Source organism: Corvus kubaryi, unplaced genomic scaffold (assembly GCF_017639235.1).
Source record: "Corvus kubaryi isolate FWS band 111438036 unplaced genomic scaffold, C.kubaryi_AGA036_p1.0 132, whole genome shotgun sequence".
In the NCBI taxonomy this organism is placed as follows: Eukaryota; Metazoa; Chordata; class Aves; order Passeriformes; family Corvidae; genus Corvus; species Corvus kubaryi.
The window spans coordinates 12,681,963-12,702,435 of record NW_024580666.1 but is presented as its reverse complement, the minus strand read 5'-3'; the positions used below and the strand labels follow the sequence as shown (position 1 = coordinate 12,702,435).

General features: G+C 36.6%; 1 protein-coding gene across 10 annotated transcripts in view; it reads left to right on the top strand.

The window, feature by feature from the left end:
* The window catches only part of NETO1 (neuropilin and tolloid like 1), an 81,724-nt gene that overhangs the window by 32,182 nt on the left and 29,069 nt on the right, over positions 1-20,473 (top strand). For 8 of the 10 annotated variants that reach the window (XR_006016754.1, XR_006016744.1, XR_006016747.1 and 5 more), the window contains exons 5-7: positions 2,268-2,309; positions 2,423-2,550; positions 13,855-14,083. Coding sequence is in view for 5 of the 10 variants with exons in the window: in XM_042032613.1 (XP_041888547.1) it covers positions 2,268-2,309; positions 2,423-2,550; positions 13,855-14,083 (399 nt within the window). In the remaining 5 variants the exon portion in view is untranslated. Of the gene's footprint in view, positions 1-2,267; positions 2,310-2,391; positions 2,551-2,900; positions 2,978-13,854; positions 14,084-20,473 lie in introns of those variants that run through there. The other 2 variants (XM_042032650.1, XM_042032658.1) reach the window with 2 other exon arrangements.

Here is a 20,473-nt window from a genome sequence, read left to right as displayed (position 1 = left end):
TAAAAAAATTAATGACACTTTTTTGGACTGTGTCTAGCAGCTCCATCTTGCTTCCTATTTTGCCTCCCATTTTCTCTCTCCTTATGGGTGATCCATCTTATTTTTCACCGAAAATTTTCCAGTCTTGGGTGTTTTCCTTACGGGAACATGATTTTCATCTGTCTATTGGAAGATCTAGACAGTCAATGTTTATATAGCATTAATGGTCTGACCCAGCCAGACTGAGAATAACAATTTGATTGGATTACATACAGAATAGCTGCTAAAACCATATTTTCTAGGTAAACATGCTTAAACATGGTTGAATTTTAAGCATCTGTGATAATATCTTATTTACAGATTTTGTTTTTATTATAGTAGCATTGGTATTATAGCAATATTTAATGAAGGGTTATCACCTCATGTGTAGTAGATTTTATTTCCCTTTCACTCTTGAAATGTTTAAATCTTGCAAAAGTTTATTTTTTAAAACTGAGCAGATCTACATTATTTCTAGAATGTTAATGGATTGTGCATTTCTGTGTGCATTGTTACCAACAATGCTGTATTGTTAAATGAAAAGATACTTTCAGAGTTGTTTCTCAGGTCAAATTGTATGGTCTAGATTGTATTTCAGCCTGGATATTTGCTACTAGCACTGCTTTATATGAAAACCCTTTCATATGGTGGAAATCCTGGCAGGACCCTTTTCACCTTCTTTCCTCCTTGGTACTTTACTAATGTGGTGGAATGTTTTCAGTAAATCTGAGTGATCCTTGCAAACTCAGTAAAAGGAAGGAATGCAATGGTTACATGAGATACAGTTGGGATGTTAGTTTGAACCATAAGTAAAAGTAGATTTCCTTTAAGTATCTCACTTTCAGAGCTAGATATCAGTATCTAAGTAATTAGCTGAAATATTTGATTACATTTAGTGTTGTTGGTAATCATGTCCATCTACTGATCTATAAAAATGCTTGACAATTAATACTAATTGCCTGCTCAGCTATATTTGCAGTCCTGTAAATTCATGAATATTTACTCATGATTTATGTTGTGCAACTGTAAAAGAAATTTGGGAAGAACAGCAGCCTGGGTATAGAAGGGCAATTTAAAAAGTGATTTTACAGCTCCAGTTTTTGAAGTCAACACCTTTTGACTGTTTAGGTTAAAATGGCTGATCTTGCTTATTCAGCACTAGACTATTTTGTTATATTATCTGGTTATGATTCTTACTGTTCTTAATTTGATAAGGCTAGAGGGAAACAGCATATTTGGTGGGTTAGTTGCGAGTTTAATGTTTTTTTCATGTGATACATCTCATTCTTCCAAAATTTCTCTTCTTTTTTTTATTTATAGTTCCTTCTTACACTGACCCAATTCTGAAACAAGAAGATCAGTTCCATAAGTGAGAAAAAAGTGCACAACATTCATTTTAGGTAGAAAAGCAGTGCAAGTGATAAAAATTTCCCAGACAAGACCAGTCTATTCTAAGAAATCATTTCTTGAAATGTTTTAGTCTTTCATATTTCTGGTTTTGGACAGTATCTTCAAACTGAGCCACATTTTGTGAAATGATCATTTGTCTATTGCATAGCTGTCTGTTGAAGCATAGGTCTAAGACCCAATTCACTTCATCTCTGTATGACACCTGACTATAAAAACATGATACAAACCCTCTCAAATAGTAAATACAGTCATGTTTATCTGATGGAAAATAGCACATGTATTAGTCATTACCTTGTTAGGACAATAACTTTTAATGGTAATTCTTATGGAATAATTTTTCCAGTAAGACCAAATGGATTTTTCTGACAAAGAAAGTGTCACCTCTTGGGCAGTAGGGATGGCAGAGTATTCATAAACACAGAATTAAATTCAGATTTCTCTAGTTAAGCTGAGTGTTATTCTGCAAAATGCAAAATAGGCAAAAAGATTCTGAATGGATCTGTAAATATATCCTCTTTCATTAGGCTGATGTATTAAAATGTCATGTGGTTAGCTGTGTGTGATGTTCTCGCTAATGTACGCAGAAATATTTTTGTACCCTTCTGAAAGGGACAGACAGAGAGAAGCAGGATTTCGTAACAGAAAAAAATAACTTGGTATGACGATATCAGTAATTTCTGCATTAATAATTATTGTGTTGCCATAGTTTTGAAACATTTCTTATTTCCAAGAAATCTATGTATAATTATATAACTAAAGTGCATTATAAAATTTGAGCATATTGACATAGCATCCTAGAATATTGAACAAAACTAATTTTGTCTTTCTCTATTTTTAAGATCCAGATTTTAAGGACCTTGGGGTTTTGAAGCCATTGCCAGGTTGGTATGTTGTTTTTGGGTTTTTTTCTAACTTGGAGGCCTTTATATTCTGCTGTAGAAAACATTTTTGTTTGCTGTTCAGGTTTCATTTTTTCTGGTGTTTTGTTATTCAGTTTGTGAGTTTGAGATGGGAGGACCTGAAGGAATTGTGGAATCTGTACAAATTGTTAAAGAAGGAAAAGCTTCTGAAACTGAAGCAGTAGACTGTAAATGGTACATCCGAGCACCACCCCGATCCAAGGTCAGTCCTTCATCCACTTGCTGATTTGCCATTTAATTTAAGAAATTGACTTTTCTAATATATTGTGCATTTCTTAGTACAGTCAGATCTCGTTTAATAACTTTACAGCTTGAACTGTAAACTATTTTCTTCCTTCTGCTGTGGAAGGGTAATTTGTTATCTCAGCCAAAATAACCACCTTTGTCCATAAATGATGATTTGGGCAGTGCTATTGTGCTTTTTGTGCCATAAGTAATTTTCTTAAATTCATCTTTAATTTTGCTCATATTTTTAAAGAATCAGTGTGTTTTCTTAAGTGGGAAGTAATCTTATAATTTTAATTTTCAATATATTTCAAATACCTAACATAGAGACTACTAAGGGAACACTGCTGGCTCCCTAAGGTCATCATTGTTTCTCGTCTGGGAACTGTGAAAATGGACCCAAGGTAAATTCATGTTCCTCTGTATGACGCCTTTAGTTCCTTTGGTTTAGAGACACAGACAAAAAGAGTGTTCTCATTTCTTTTCCTCCACAGTCAGCAAGCCAGGGCCTTGTAAGAAACATGAGAGGGCTGCAGTGAATTTAAAACTACTTTTGTTGGATTCCCCTTGATTTTCTCTCTTATCTGTAGCTTATCAGTTATGATATGCACTAATTGTTGCTGGCTACACTAGGACTTCATCCCTCTTTGCAATAGGAACAGCTTTATGCCTCCCACCTACTTTCATTCCCTGTGTAAAAGACACCCCACAGTATACTTTTTCTAGCTGTCTTTTATTGGACAAGAAAGGTTTTAGGAGGTAGAATATGTATATACACTACTCTCTGCCATCTTTAAACAGATAAGGGTTTTTTTGTATAATCTCAGTGAGGAGACTCTACTGAATATGTAATTGTTTCATCATCAGTATAACACATGGAGGAATGCTGAAGGGTTCTCTTCAGGGAAGGTTTCCAGAAGAGAAAAAGTCATTAGTATCAGCATTTTTCTATTGGGGAAGTTTAGGAAAAGAGTTGGCTCATAAAGACTACAGATTAATTTATTTCCAGAATATACTTTAATCTTATAACTTCTTTTTTACTTTTGGATAAAATTAATATTGATAGAGGTTTTCAATTAAGTAGATGAACTTCCCTAAGTAGTGATATGAGGTGATTGGGCTGATGAATGATTATCCATGTGTTATATGCAATTTATATTCATTCGGGGCAAATCCCAGTATTGATACAATCTTTGGGAAGAACATATGGAGACCAGCCCTGCTGAGAAAGTCTTGGGGGTGCTGGTGGATGAGAGGCTGGACATGCCCCAGAAATGTACGCTCCCAGCTGAGAAAGCCAATTGTATCCTGAGCTGCATCCAGAGCAGCTGAACAGCAGGGTGAGGGACGGGATTCTGCTCCTCTGCTCCACTCTGGTGAGACCCCATCTGCAGTGCTGCATCCAGCTCTGGGGTCCTCAGCACAGAAAAGACATGAGCTTGTTGGAGCAGGTCCAGAGGAGGGCCACAAAGATAGTGAAAGGAATGGAAAACCTCTCCAGTCAGGAGAGGCTAAGAGAGGAAAGGTTGTTCAGTCCAGAGAAGAGAAGGCTGTGGGGAGACCTTATAGCAGCCTTCCAGTACTTAAGGGGAGCTCTAAAGGGACAAATCTCTTATCAGTAGAGGTAAGACAAGGTGTTTTAAACTAGAAAAGGGTAGATTTAGACTAGATATGAGGAAGTCATTTTTACAATAAGGGTTGTGAAAAGCTGGATCATGTTGCTCAGAGAGGTGGTCGATGGCCATCCTTGGAAACATTCAAGGCCAGGTTGGACAGGGCTCTGAGCAACTGGATTTAGTTGGAGACGTCCTTGCTCATGGCAGGGGAGTTGGATCAGATGACCTTTATAGGTCCCTTCTAACTTGAACTATTCTAGGATGTATTTAAGTATTAGTAGAAAGAAAACAGACAAACACAGAATTGTGCTTATTAGAATCAATACAATTAAATAAGCCAATAACATTTCCCTATAGTCTTAACTCAAGTTTATGATTGGTTGATCAGATAATGTAATTGTGATGATCTTACTTGATCTAATTCTAAAGTTCTGTATGATTCAAAGCCCTGCTAAAAATCCCACTTTTACCTACCTGTAATATTTATCCATACTTCAGTTACGATGTAAAACTCCAAATTGGATATTTATGTAACTGTAAATACAGTGTGTATCAGAAGAATGCCACACTACCACATTAGTAGAGGGCTAAAAATTAAAGTTCATTAATTCTTCATAAACTTCCGTATGTGCATTTAGTTGTGTTGCATTCCAAGAAGTGGATCCCAGCTGAAGGGCATCTGGAAGGGAGAGCAACATGAAAGTTTTAGGAAAATGAAGGAATACTGAATGTTATTTATTGTTATCTAGAAGATTTTGTGAAGGAATGCAATATAATAAAAGGCTTTTACAAGGAAGAAGGAATGCTCTGATGCCCATGTCTGCAGGATAACTCAGGCTCCCATACTCTGAAAGAAGGTTTCAGGTTAGATATGAAGGAAGAAAAATTCAAACATCAGGGAGGGGATTATGAATGTTTGGTTGAGAAAGTTGGTTCAGCTGGCATTGTCAGCAGTCTGAAAGTGCAGGTTAGGTAACAAGCTGTGAAAAATGAGAGAAACATTAATAATCCTACCTTTAGGCAGAGGGCTGGGCTGGGTCATCTCTTGATGGATCCTGCTGTTCCCATCTTACAGAATTATCTGGGTGGAGATTGAGCAATATAAAAGCATATAAATCAGTGTTTCCTAGCATGGAGTTGAAAGGTTTCACAGCAAGCTAGGAAAAAGAAAAGATTTTTCAGGCCTAGATCCATCTTTGAGGGGTAAGTCTAATTTAGCATTTGAACATAGTGTGTTTTTCCAACAGATATATTTATATACACACAGACAAGTATATATATGTATAGATGCACACACATACAGTTATGGTTTCATCATACTGGGACAAGCTGAAAAATATACAGTTATTAAGGAAGGGGGAACAAGTGGATAAATTTTTAAGAAACTTGTATGAAGTAAGATTTATGATAAGACTTTATGGATCTGATTCAACTGAACTGGAACCTATTGTCCATGTTTTACAAACAGCTTCCTTTGTCCTTATCTAACCTTGAATTAATGACATATTCAATACACTTATTTAGTGACATCATTTTAATTTATGTCAGCTCGCACTTATGAAAACAAGCTCTCCTGCTAAAAACAGTGAGAACTCCACAGACATCTTTAAATCCACATGTTCCTGTACTCTGGGCTGCACAGTTTGTTACTGGGAATTATGCCTAAAGGGCGAGAGTTTCTCAGAGAGAGTTTGTGTTGGACTTTTCATCTTTAGTTTCTTAATTAAACTGTGCCAGAAGGTGGTTTGCTTGCAATTTCATTTGGCGTAAGCTCATCCAATCTAAACTGTCTGCAGAAACAAGATGCAAGTCCTTCCCTTGGTTTCCAATTCCAGATTCAAGCCAAGTCTGAGCTCAATATATGAGCAATGAGATCAGCCTGAGCTTCAAACTGACAGTCTGGGTCTAATGCTTCTATCCTCAGTGAGCTGGAATGGGAAGGAGAGCAGAAAATTTGTTGCACACACTTAAAATAGAGCCATCACTGATTACCTTGTATCACACACATGCACACACACACACACACACACTGAAAACTGAATCTGAAAATGCATGCAGAACTCAAACTTTCTCTAAGTGCAGAAGGCAGTCTGAACACAACTTCAATCTATATGCAGATCTGGAGTCTTATATGTGAAAGCAACTAGTTGAAAAGTCCATGTTTCTTGTAATCATTCAAAGTCAGTTCCTGCTGAGTAAGGTAGCTGTGAATTTTGAATAGAGTAATACTGGGGGTTCTGCATTTTGTGTAGAATGTGACCACAATTAGTATTCAGAGCAAGAAAGGAAAATTAAAAAGAGTGCTAACCTACTCAGAGCAGTAAAGTTCTGGAGGAACTTCCTCATCTGAAAATTTTTCAGTGTAGAACAAAGCCCAATGAAGGAAATGTATAAGCTTATTGCACAGGGATTTGAAAAATTTCAGAGATATTTTTGGCTACAAGCAGTGGATAAGCAAAGATTTTGTATTTAGGAATAGAAAATAAGAAAATGAATAGAATTATAGTTTTCTTACTTTCTGTTAAGGGTGAAGTATTGGAGGATAATGTCAACAACAAATGTTTTTCTGTGTTGGGTGGGTTAGGAGAGGCCCCCCCAGGAAGACAGAACCATGTTTGTGCTCAAGTAGCTTTCCCTTTGGTGGGTAACTTTCCCAGGAAGGTACCTTTGTGTCATGGTTGTTCTTTGAGAGGCTCTACAGAAAAAATAAGACAGCAGAATCTGATGGTAAGAGTAATAAAGCATTTACAAATATGATATTCTTATACTGGGAAAAAAACAGTAAGCAGTGCTATTAAAAACACTATTATCAGAATCTCTGAGCACCTCAGAAAAAAGCATCAAAGCAGGAATTAATTTGAATGTAGTCCAGTGGAAATAATGTATTTTGGAGGAATAAGCAATTGGTACATTTAGACTGAACAAATGGCAGGAGTAGCCTCTTTATTTGCACCATGGGAAATAAAATGAAATTATAAGGTAGTTAGGCAAAGTGATGCCTAATTCTCTTTCCCCACCTGAACGTGATATTGGACAAAGGTTATAGGATGCAAGACTTAACACAAAAGATTGAGAAACCCAAAGTGTCAATAAATGAGTATTTAGTTTTGACACATCATGGCAGCATCCTTAACCCAGAGCCACCAGTGAGTGGTGGCATCTGTTCCAAGCAGAGCCAGTGAGGAGCAGTGAGAGGGGGAACACAGCACATGGGAGGGGGCCAGGATGAGGGAGGTCACAGCACCAGGACATGACTGATGAGACTTGGACAGGCCTGACCGTGGTGGCTGGGGTGTAGTGGTGGCTGGACTCGTCTGGACAGTGGGGCCAGCCCAAGCACAGGCCAGCCAGCCAGCAGCTTGGTGAGGGACAAGGCTGGGGTGGTGAGGAATGAGGCTGGGAGCGGGGCAGTGTCACCCAGTGTGACCAAGACACTTGTATGTTTACAAAGGGTTACTACTGCTACCTGGCATGCTCCTGACCAAACGGAGAGATGACTCTTTTGGTTCCAGGTGCCTGCCTTCGTATCGAGTGTAGTCTGGAGAGAGACCGGGTGGTTGCGCATGCATTTCCTAGAGTGTTGGGAGGAAACATGAGGTGAAACAAATTGCAGAGCTGTGAGTGAGTCTGTTTAAACTGATCTGACTAAACCAAAACATTTTCTGCTCTCCTGTGTGAAGTGGAAATCTGTGCTCTTAGATGAGACCTGCAAGAAAAGCAGTTTAAGCTGTTGGCACTGGCAGACTACCATATATTAATTTTTGGAGGCTTTTTAATCAGGTGTAGAAGAGAAACTTTAAGTAGTGCACTAAAATTTAATGAGTGGTGATTCTTGAAATGTTAGAAAAAAAGAAAATTTAAAGGCTGAATAACCTAACAGCCAGAGACAGTTTTGCAAGCTTCAGATGACCTCCATCTCTGAAGAAGCTCTGTAGCTCACTAATATAAAGATAATGCAAATAATATTATGAATTTAAGAAAGCCCAACATACATATGTGTGGAACAAGGTGAATAAATTATGTTTAAACAAGTAGAAAATACTGCTTACCTATGTTAAGCTATTAAAATCCCTTGTGTGAAACAGTTTTCTGAGATGAAGGTGCAAGACAAGTACATGGTTGGAATTGTGTCTATAGAATCTCTGCTACGAAGGCATGTCAATGTACATACCAGAGTGACATTGTAAAAAACCTCACTTTTAAGTTACCATGAATCTATTCCCTTCAGGTATAGAAATATAACTAACCTCAGCATCCTCAAACCAAATAGCTATTAGGAAATGTAATTTAAAAAAGCTACAGAAGAAAGTAATAAAATGTCTGCCAAAGAGAACAGCAGAATCAGAATTTGATCTCCAGCTTTCAGTGTTAAAAAGCAGAACAGCACCAAGGAGATGTAAATGTTGCACACTTGTGAGCATTTTTGCACTCTACTAAAGAAAAATTAGGATGACTTGACAGAGCAAGTGTCCTATTGGATAGTCACAGAAGAAGAAACAAATAGGACAAAAGAAAGAAATCCGAAGAGAATCCAATTTTATAGACAAATACTTGTCTATAAAAATGGTTCTGATATGTGAGCCTTGGCTGTGAATCACAGGGTCTTAGAAGTACAATATAAAGTTGTCATCTTTGACAGACAGTATTCTCCAAGCTCCAGAAGAGAAGAAAATATGGGGTATGGAGCTCTCTGTTTGCACAACATGGTCCCAGACTAGTAACAGAAGGACCAAAAATGTAGAAAAATCCCCCCAAATAACAAACAAAAACCAAACAGAACATGTGTTGTTAACACTTCTGCATTGAAGTAATTTTGATTAAAAAAAATATTTTAGCATCCAAGCAAGAGATCAGGCCATTTCAGAAGACAAATTCAAGCATCATTAGTAATATGCTTTTTAGGCTGGTGTACTCTGTGTCCAGTTGCCTTGAGGGAGATTAATTAGTGTTGCACAATCTGCTTTAAAAAACTGGGTTTCCCAGGCCTAAATACGTGAGGTATCATCTTGAAAGTATTTTGTTAATCACATAGAGCTGAAAAAGATGCAGCATAAAGCAGGCACTGTAACTGATCACTGAGCAATGGGACAATTTAACCCAGTCCTGTGCTTACAAGTGAATTGATTGAACCCAGAAGCTGAATGTGCAAAATCTGGACATTATGCTTGGATGAAGAGGAGGCTTTTCTCTTATGTCTAAATTACTTTTGGCAGCTGAATGATGGCTTTTTGTTTGGTTTGGTTTAAGGGGACTGAGTGTCTGTGCACATATATTAAGTCTGATATGCTGGGATATGGTTTGAAGCTTTTCCTGACTGGCCTGATCAATCATGTTGTCATCCCTAACCTTCAGTGATTGATTAAAAAGCAGAACTCATCAAAAGTGATTCACTATGAGGAGATTATAATCTGACCATTTTACTGAGATGATACATTATTTGCAGTTTATAATAATTTTGGTTTTTTTTCCCAATATGTTCCATCAGAGATTTCTGTTGTTTTTAAATTTAAATTAAAAGAAATAGTAAAACGTACCCAACATCTTCCTTTTTGATTATTATTTATGGTGGCAATACAAACCCTAAAGGTGACAAGAGAATTATTTTAAATATAATGTGACCGAGTGTAAATTACATATGCCACAGTTGTAGTGAGGCTTTATCAGTTTTGTTGCTAATGACATTGGCATTAGCAGTGATATCTCAAAACTCAGTAAATCTAGTACTTGAGCAGCCCACTCTTCTAAGTAATGTGGAGCCGATGATTTGATGAAAGTGGTCTTATTAAAACTTTGCAACAAAAATGTGAAAGAAGAAGACATGGTAGTTATGCTTCTTTTTTCAAATAAGATGTTTTCTTCAGCAAGAATGCCTGGATTATGCTAATATAATGTGTCAGTATCTATGGAAGTGTTCATTCCAAAAGCTCCTATTGGCATCAATGAAAAAATGCTTAATGAAGGCAGATGGTGGTGTTTGAATCCGTGACCTCTTCTTCCCTCTTCAGGAGAACAAAGTTTCTTATCCACTGCTGGTAGAAGTAATGGCTAAGATTTCTGTAAATGAAATAACCAGTAATATTGATAATTTTTCTTTCACTTTCTGATGAATTTGTTTTAGTGACATCCACATACCAGTGAAAGTAATGAGAATGTTGCCACTGATTTCAAAAAGCTATGTATAGGGAACATTTTGCATTAGATAAGAGTTTTTCATATAATCAGTTTTATTCTTTCCCTGGAGAACTCAATTTGTTAGTCATTTTCTTCTGCCAGTGTGGGTCTTACAGCCAGTGACAGGAACAATGGCAAATACATAGCAATAAAACCATAAAAGTTGGCAGAGGCGTGCAAATGCAATTAAATTATTCCAGCTCTTTAAAATGAAATCTGATCCAGTATCAGGTTGTCAGTTTGTGTAATCAGTTTCCAGTTTTTAAAAGTGCACTGCAGTCTTAAGCCAAAGGTCTGATTCAAATAAGTAGATTGAAAGATACCCACTGATTTCAGGGTGTGTTGTATCAAGTCCTCAATATTTTATATAAAGTTCTGGGAGTAGTCATCTCCAAAGGAAATTTTGAGAATGAAGCTCCAACTCATCTCAGAATATCAGGAACTTATTTTCTCTAATTTATGAAACTTCATGCCATTGGAGAAGGTGGCATCTTTCTTCTAAAGGACAGACACAGATTTTTAAGTCAAATATTTCTTTCCCGTGGCTCCACAACCTACCAGATGTACATATGGTATGGTGTTGGCTAAATTTCTCATACAGAGGAATGAACTGGTATGACTGACAACAGAATTCAGGCTTGGGAAGAATGGCTTCTTCACTGAAAGACTCAGAACAAAATGCTGAGTTCTTCTTGATTCCTTTTCAGTATTTATGACTGCTACTCTAAGAAATATTTTACTATTTTATAATAGTGTGTCTAGTGTGCCTCCAGAAACTAGAGAATGTCAAATGATAAGCCCATAGAAATAAGATTTTGTCTGTACTGCTATATGAACAGTGCGTTGAAACAGATCAGGAATAATTGATGAATGCTGGAAATTGCTGGGAGAGCTGGTATTTTGTAACTGCAGTGAGGATTAGCACACATTTTTTGTAAGAATGAGAACTCTTAAAAATTGCATCTCCATACTGAAATGGGATACCCTTTACAAGAAGTACATGTGCATATATATATGTATATGCACATACACTTCTACATATATAAAAAGCAGCAGGATAGGAATAGAGAACACATGAACAAGTGTGAGAGGTCTGTCATTCAGTAGGTATAGTTTTACTATAGTTCTGCCATCAGATTAATGTAATCTTTTTCTGGAGTAAATATGAGCTTTCTTGAAGAGGGGAATAGATAAAAATGTGATGTGATACATTGCACTATATCTTTGTAGTCTATCATGTATGTATGTATGTATATGGCATATAAATATAAATGGTGAATATATGATAGGCTTATACAGAGAGTAAAAGTAATGATTCATGACAATAGCCTGTTGCAAGCCTTCTGTTTTCTGTGAGCCATCTGTGTGACATGCTTCTCTTCCTGGGAAACAGTCACATGTATGCAATACTGCATATAATCAGCCACAGGAGAATTTCATTGCATTACCTGTGACAAAGCTGTCAAGCACTGAGGCACCTGTCTGAAGCAGACTGCTCCTGTTAACTGAGAAAAGAAAATCAAGGAGCACATTTAATTCCCTAAGTTATGCAGAGAAGGACTACGGACTGTCTCAGCTGCTTCCCAGGAGAGGCTGGGTGCCAGGGTTGCACAGTGATAGTTACACCCTTGCTTGAGCAGGACGATCTGATGTCAAGGACACAGAAGCAGCTCTCTGGTGTGTCCCAACTATGGGCAGCTGCTGGGTGTTTGTATCATGGCTCTGCCTCTTCCCATCCCTCCCTCCCTCATGCGGAATCTTTCTCTGTCAGCCCAATATTGTGTATCATTTCGCTGTTTTACTTAACAACCAGTAAATGAAGTGAGAAACACTATAAAAACTATACCTTGATGTATTTCCATTTAATATGTCTGTGTATTTCTGTTAGCTGTTCCATTTTGTAGAGACCAATACAAGCAGATTCCTTCATTTATAGTACGTAAACCCCAGGATACATGGTGAAAGTAAAATACACTTAACTGCAATTTAATTGAAATAGATTCCTCTGAACTCTTCTGAAGGATGGAAATGATGAAATATGAGTAAGGGTTACCGTAAGAATAACATTAGAAAAAAGATGTGCCTTTTGTATACATAATTTAATCTGCCAGTAAAAATTTTTCAAAAATTTTCCTTTCAGGACACTTATGCAAAGCATAAAAAGGAATGAAAATATACCATAATACACTACCTGAAAAGGCCCATTAAAAAACCCTGAGCTATTATTAAACAGTAGCAGACTGCTTAAGAGCACATAATTCTCAAACCATAAGAGTTTTAATGTATTAATGAGGTGGAATTATGAGTCTTGTTGCTACTAGGATATGCACTGCTTGTGTACTTTTTGCAAATGCAGAGAAGCTTATTAAGCATTTGTTCTGTGCATATAAAAAAAATACCTGAAGTCAATAAAATTGTTTGGGAATAAGTATATTTGATGTCTAATACAGTGGGGTTTATTTTTTAGTTATTTTTTTATGTGAAGATGCATACAGCTCTATGCTGGGTATGTTTAGTGCCTTTTTATACAATTTCTGCCCTAATTCACCTTTCTGTATCACTGTCCTGAAATCTCATGGGTACCGTTGGCAGTTTGATTCTGTATCATGTTTCAGTTGGAAATACTACTTGCCTTCTCTGTGAATGGAATATTTGATGTTGCTTGTATAATCAATTGCTTTTAAAATTGGTGGTTTTCCCTATTAAAGTCCATATACATTTGAATATCAATAATAGCCTTTTATCCTCATCCTTACTTCTTTCTAGGTAGATTTAAAGAGTTCTTTTCAAAGGGCAATATATCTATTACTTTATGCGACAATTTAGCTTGTATGCAAGAGACATAAGTCTCTAGGAGTTCCCACAAGATATGCTTGATTTCAAGCCTGTTAAATTATGAAAATATATACCATAATGCTTGGTTTAGAAGAGCTGAGATGGTGGCCAGATCCTTGAGGAAACATAAACAGATTAATGATTGCATTCTGCCTGGCTCTCAGATTCTCACTTCCTGAATCAGTGTAGCAGAGACATATAAAGATGACACATTGACTCTGGGGAGGGAGCAACAATGATTTGCCTTATTATTTCACATGTCAGTCGTGTAATAGACCAATATCGTACCGAGTAGTGAAAGAAGAAATTTCTCGCTTATCTGTCCTTCAGCTTGAAGAACCATTGTACATGCTTCTGAAAAAAGGTATATATTTGGAAATTAGGACCTTACTGTGAATAAGAACAAAGAAGTATCTCGATCTTCTGAGAGTTTCTACTTGGAAGCAAAACAAAACACCAGGAAGTACAAACAGTGCTCAGTTTGCATATTAATGGCCTTCCAAGGAACTTCCCCATGGACCACCAGCTCCAGAAAAATTATTATGATGGGGATATTGTGTATTTTTTTCTCCTGCAATGTAGAGCAAAGTTGCTTAATATTTTTTCAGTCATTCTCAAATGTCTGTACATGTTGCCTTTGTTGTTTGATTGATTCATAGATCTATTTGCGATTCTTGGACTACGAGATGCAGAATTCCAACGAATGCAAAAGGAATTTTGTAGCAGTCTATGACGGAAGCAGCTCTGTGGAGGATTTGAAGGCAAAGTTTTGCAGCACTGTTGCCAATGATGTAATGCTGAGGACAGGTCTTGGTGTAATCCGTATGTGGGCAGATGAAGGCAGTCGCAACAGCCGATTCCAGATGCTCTTCACATCTTTCCAAGAACGTAAGACCCTAATCAATGCATCTGCCTTTCAGTTTGTTAAATGATACAACTCCCAAAATCTGTTAATATTTTCTACATGCAGAGCAGTCACTGAATTATGTTGCCAAACAAGCTGTGTAAATATTCAGAACAATTCTTCCAAGAATTTGTAGTGAGCAATAATTTGTAATGCAGTAGACAGACCACAGAATTCAAAACTAGGAAAACAGGTACAAGTGGTCATGACCTGTCCAATCACATAACTGTGACTTTTGTCTGATCCCCAAGCTACCATGTAAGTTTTTCCTTACACAACATGGAAAATAATACAGCTCTGAAGGTTTTTACCAAGTCTGATAATTTTCTATGAATTTGATTTTTTAGATTTCATTATGATATGCATTTGAAAAATACATTATGATTATTTTATCACAGGTAGTGGGTGTGTGCGTATATCAACGAACGTGTGTGTCAGATATTGTTAAGCAAAAAGTTTAGGGGTTTTTTGTAGCAACAAAAGCTTTCTAAAAGCCTTTTATATTTTGGTTAATATTCTCTTTATGTGCCTTACTTGCATTTATATTTTTATATGAATTCTGGGCTCAAATAAAAAGCAAAACAGCCTTTGAAAGAGACAAAATGTAGTTCTAGACAGTTTAAGAAAGCAATCAAACCAATCACAAAAATCCCTCAACAAAACCCAGTAATTCCATTTGCTGAAAATAATTGACCCAGATAATCCTGTGAAAGACCTGTGAAAGATATCAATTTGTTTTCTTTGATGGGAATAACACATATTTAGCTTTTTCAGAAAGGTGTATGTGCATTTATTTTCACATGCTGGCTCATGTTAATTTTTAATGTATTTTTGGTTTGTGCATCGTGTGTCTCACAGAAAGATTTCTTTGCAACTGTCAGTGGTTGGAATGAAGGCTCAACCTACCAAATACATTCTTCATCTGTATTCTGTGTGTGTACCCTGCAATGAGGCAACGAGTCGCTATTGAGAACAGCCTCCATAATTCCTTAATTATGGCTCTGATTAAAAATTTCTGACAGTTTACATGCCTGAAACTGCATGCGCCACAGTACTCTCACACTTGCAGCCTTAGGGTGGATTAAATTTTCTTGCCTGCAGATCAGGCTGGGGTCTAAAAGACACTGAGAACCCTTGGTTGAGATGATGCTGCACTTTCTCATTCCTGCAGCTGGAGATGCCTTGAATATTCAAGATCTGATTCATTTTTTTCACAAGGCATCTTGATCTGTTACCTTAGAAACAACTGCATAGACACTGGAGGTTCACAGCATATAAAGAACTGGAGAGTAATGCACTATGATTACTAACTTGAAATGAAGGTTTGAATAGGTGTATGTTTGCAAAGCTCTCATATTTTAAAGGATTATAAGGAAAAATGTGGGAATTTTTGGGATTTTTTTTTCTCTTACAGTATTCCTAATATATTTACCTGACATGCTACATCTTATGAGCTACTCCTTTCTTGTAAGCAGATGATAGTTTATACTGAATAGTATTCTGGCTGGGAAATTCAAAATACTAACATGATGTGCTTTCTGTAGATTTACTCTGAAGAGTCATTGCTCACTAAAAGCTGAAAATTTATTAAAGGCTAAACAGTACTTTGAAATATGTTTACATAGCCTGCTCATAAATAGTAGAAGAAACTGCATCTGTGATTTTAATGCTGGGAATTGGCTTTAAAGATTTAAAGGTAATGCAGGTGGTACTTTCTGTGTCAGTTGTCCATAAGTGCCATCCTATGCCACATACTGCTGCGGGCTGTCAGGAGTCGGCTAGAGCAGATGTCAGGGAGATAGCTCATGGCATGTAAACTGCAACGTCTTCCAGCAGCGTGTGGGAATAATTAGATCATCTTCATGGAAGAGAAGGAATGTCAGACCTCATTCAGGGAGATCTGCATCAGGGAACAGACACCTGTGTGTCTATTTGGGGACAAAGAAAAAGGAAAAAATTCTGTTTTGTTCATAGAGCTGAGAAGGGAACAAAATAGAAGATGACATTTACATTGCAGTAATGTGCATGGGAAAGAGTGACAAAGTAGAATTCCTGTATTTACTGTTCCTGTGGGAATGACCAGGAGGTGTTGTGATCTGTTGCTCCCCAAGTTCCTCTCCTTAGTGTGGAGTTAGGCTGTTGAGACTGTGAGTTTTCCCTTATACAAGGTGCTGTGTACTGGAAGTGGTATTTTGTGGAAAAAAGCTACTAAGCCTGAGCATTGTTTTCTTTCAGTGTAAGTTTGTTCAGTGTTAATTCTTGTTACAGAGCCATTTTCTGAGTACTTGACATTTGTGTAGAACAGAGAAATATTGAAGAGATTTCTTATATGTTTATTTTCATATGGTTCGATAACTGTGCTCCAAATCCATTTAAAATATGTAGGCATTTTTTTGTTGGCATCTAAAAAGTGGTCTTATGAGTTTCCAAACCTCTCACACTGATGTTTTCAGAGCAGCAGTGCTATAAATGTGTCCTAAGGAAAGGCATACAATGCATGAGGTTGTTAAACTTCCTGCACCAGAAAATCAGGAATGATTCTCATCACTGTCAAAATAGTAGTTGAGCTCTAAGTAACACTTAATAACTGATTAATTTTTAATGGGTGATAATTTATAGTGATGATCTGATATTTCATTATCATCACTATTAGCTATTCCAACTGTTATTGTGGGGTTTGTCTCCTTATGTCCTTACCTTATTAATCTTTAAGATATCTTCTAAGCATAATCATATTTTTGTGCATGGGAGTCACTGTCTGCACTGGATTTTAAATATCCAATAAATTAATATAAGAATCAGTAAAAGGTAAACAAAAAAGCTGGTATAATCAAAAGGTGTCTGTTCATCTGGTAAGAAGACTTGAAAAATGAGTCTTTGTTTTTTCACCCACTGACTAATTGTTCATTTTATTTTCCATGATTGAAGAGTGATCTCCAGCCTGATTAATGACAGACATGCTACACCTACAGCTTCTTCAAAGAGCTGCTCCTCAGCAGACACACCTACACTTTAGCCTAAAAGCAGATTTGTAGAACCAGGGCATATGGGATAAGAGAAAAACCCTCTGTATGCACAGCAGACAAGATGTTCACTTTCTCACCTCTGACTGCTCTTTGGTAGCACAGCTTCCTTCTGCATCCATAACCCTGCACCAGAAACCCCAGACCAGAAAAAATTCTTTCCTTCTCTTATTTGTTGTCCCTTTGAACTCTAAGTCTGTTTTTAGAGCCCTGTCACATGCGACTTTCCTAATGGAGCACAAGTTCTATCATTCTTATTTTGTTTTTATTACCAAAACCCATATTTGGATAGAAATCTAAGGCTGTGTTTAGAATAGTATTGTGCAGTTTGATCAAGTGTCAGCACTCAAGTCCTTGTTTACAGGCTTGAAGGCAATCACCCAGCATGGGCAGCTCTTTAATGGGGAAAAGGAGCTGCAGGTATGCAGTGTTAGGGACTGTGTTTTTTGAGGTAAAGCTAATGGAAGTACTGAAAAAGGAACAGCAAGGTGTTAAGCGCAACATGTAAAGAGGCAGTTTCCCCTTGCAAGGACTTAAGAATGTAAGCAGATCGCAGATTTGCTGGTTTTGCTCTCTGCTTCCACACTAATATTTTAAAAAGAAACCATTGGGATTGCTTCCTTACTGGTGAGCGCTCATCTGCCACTTTCTTCTCCTCTGTGCTATTTGCAGCTATCTTAGTGAAAAACCCTCACTGGCTAAGCATCCCAGTGACTCCCTGACCCTGAACAAAATAATTGTTTGGTGTGCCCAGAGTGTATAAACTGAACACAGGCTGGAGCTCTGGGCACATGCTCCTGAGCTGCCATTCCCTCTTGAGTTTTTATATCAAAAAAACCCCAAACAACAAAATGTGAAACCACATATAGGTGTTTTTTAAAGACCAGATTATTAATCTGTATATGGTATTAACTATCCATAAAAGTTACATTTATCTTGCACAGAGCTGTCTGAAGGTGACTGAGAAAACACTCAGTGTTAAGAACATCTCATTTGCAAGTTTCTAATAGCTGTATTTTAATAGGCATTTTTTTTCCTTAGTGGCAAATGAAAAGATAATAATTTTAATTTAGGTAATATACTTGTAGTGTACAGTACCAAAACAATCTTAATAATTTTATAATTTTAATAAAGCAAATGAAATTGTCTCCCAATAAATGATATTTTCCTTGAAAAGACTGATAAAAAACTTCTTCCTCTGTTTCAATGGTGATTCAAGGAACATCTGAAGAATTTAATTTTTCCTTCTCTTGTGGAGGAAAAAGCCCTATTTTTCATTAAAGAACAATGGGAAGATCCAAATGATCTGTGCTTAAAGAATTTGTGTGCAGAGCATGATGCAATGAGCTATTTCAAGTAGAGGAGGAGTAGGTGTGAAATGTCTAACGACTTCAGTGTAAAATGTTTCTCACATCTAACCATTGTTAAGATTTCAGAATTTTCCCATTCACCCTTAGGAGGAAACAAGACCTTTCAAAGGAAGGGGGGAAAGGAGGGAGAGAGATAAGCCTAAAAATAACAAGCAGGGTAGGGCATTTGTCTAAGATTATCCAATCCTGGCCTGAAATCCCTGCCTTGAAACAGGCTCAAAGGGTAAATCCACACGGTTCAATGAAGTACAGCTTAGACAACTGGGCTGGCTTGCTCAGAGCTAGTTCACAGCCTGGAAGCAAAGGAGTTGCACTAACTGTGGATGGTGCTGAGAAATAGTGAGAAATACACTGAGGAAAGCACTGCACTGAAGTGGAACAGCTAGGCTGCACACCAGTTCCATTACAAATCTGCTTTTAGCTCCATCTTGTAAAAATATTTTGACCTGCCCATGATTGCAATTTATATCTAGAGTATCCTGCAATGCCCAACAAAATGATGCTTAATGCACAGAGATAATGTATTTTGTTACTTATGTAGTAACGTCACAATAGTATAATAATTATTAAACATGGAATATTTAATTTCTAGACTGCTTTACAAATATTGTCATTTGGTAGTATAAACTGGAATACCTTACTTGTGAATAATTATTTTATTGTCTGACTGAAATCAGTATAACTTTTTTAAAATATAAATTATGACTGCTTTTATTTCATGTTGCTTTGTAAAGTTGGTATATGGAAGAACTATTAATACACATTATATGTCTCTGGGCTATTCAGGATTAAAATATTAATTTTTTGTTAATAAATTAAAAAGTGTAGATTGTGGGCATGTGCATTTCTAAAACCTTTCTATAGTAAGAAAATACAGAAACTCCATTGGTTCATTTTTTAAGAATTTTGAAAGCAGTAACCTCAAATATCAGAGAGAAGCTTTTTTGAATACTGCGGTGGAAACCTTGTGGAAATATGAATAATATAACAATCTCCTAATTTGTGGTAGAAACAGAACATATTTACATGCCCAATAACAGAAATAAGGTTGTTACTATTATAGTTGGGGTTTTTTAAACATAGGTTTCCTAAACCTGAGAAAAAAGTCTGGGATATCACGTCTACTCTTGTGAATGCTTGTGTGTCTTCTAGGATAAGGGCACCATCTTGTGTTCAGTGTAAATAACTGTTGCAAAGCAGGAGATTTTACATTATAATGAATTCAAGAACTATAAAATTTGTTTGTATATTAAGATACAAGGTATTCTTACACATAGCACTCACATTCATAAAAAAAAATCATCATTAAAAATAATGTAGAATGAAAATGTTTGAAATTTTTAATATTGAACAAATGATTTTACAAAAACTATTCTTTTATATAAAAATAATTATTGGTTCAAATTCAAACTAGAAAAAGAACCTTTACTAATATTTGTCTTTAATTAGTGATTTAATTTAGAGTATATTATTTTCATGCTGTAAAAATCAAAGAATTTATTAGAGACTTAACTTTATTGAAATATATCTGGTTTAATTATATGTGTAGTTCTAATTTGCTCAGTTGTGTTATAATCATTATGAATTGTTCATCATGCTGAATATGTTGTCTCACTTATTTCTAGGCCAGTACCTTGGTAGAGCTTGACTTAAGGCAGCTTTGGGACATAGGAGAAATAACACAATTGTGTGTTCCCAGCTGTTACTTTCAATCTAATTATGAAGTCAGGGTTTTTTTCAGAGAGCATGGAATGGACTCCAGGATATGGGCTAGTCCAATCCTTCTGTTCTAAGCAGGATCAGATACAGCAGGTGGCTCAGGGCTGTGCCCAGTTGGGTTTTGAATATCTTCAGTGATGGAGATGACACAACCTCTCTTGGTAAACCAGCTCTTGCACAGTGTTTGACCAACCTCAAACTAAAAATTAGTTCTTGCATTTAAAGGGAATTTCCTGTATTTCCTTTAGTGTTCATTGCTTCC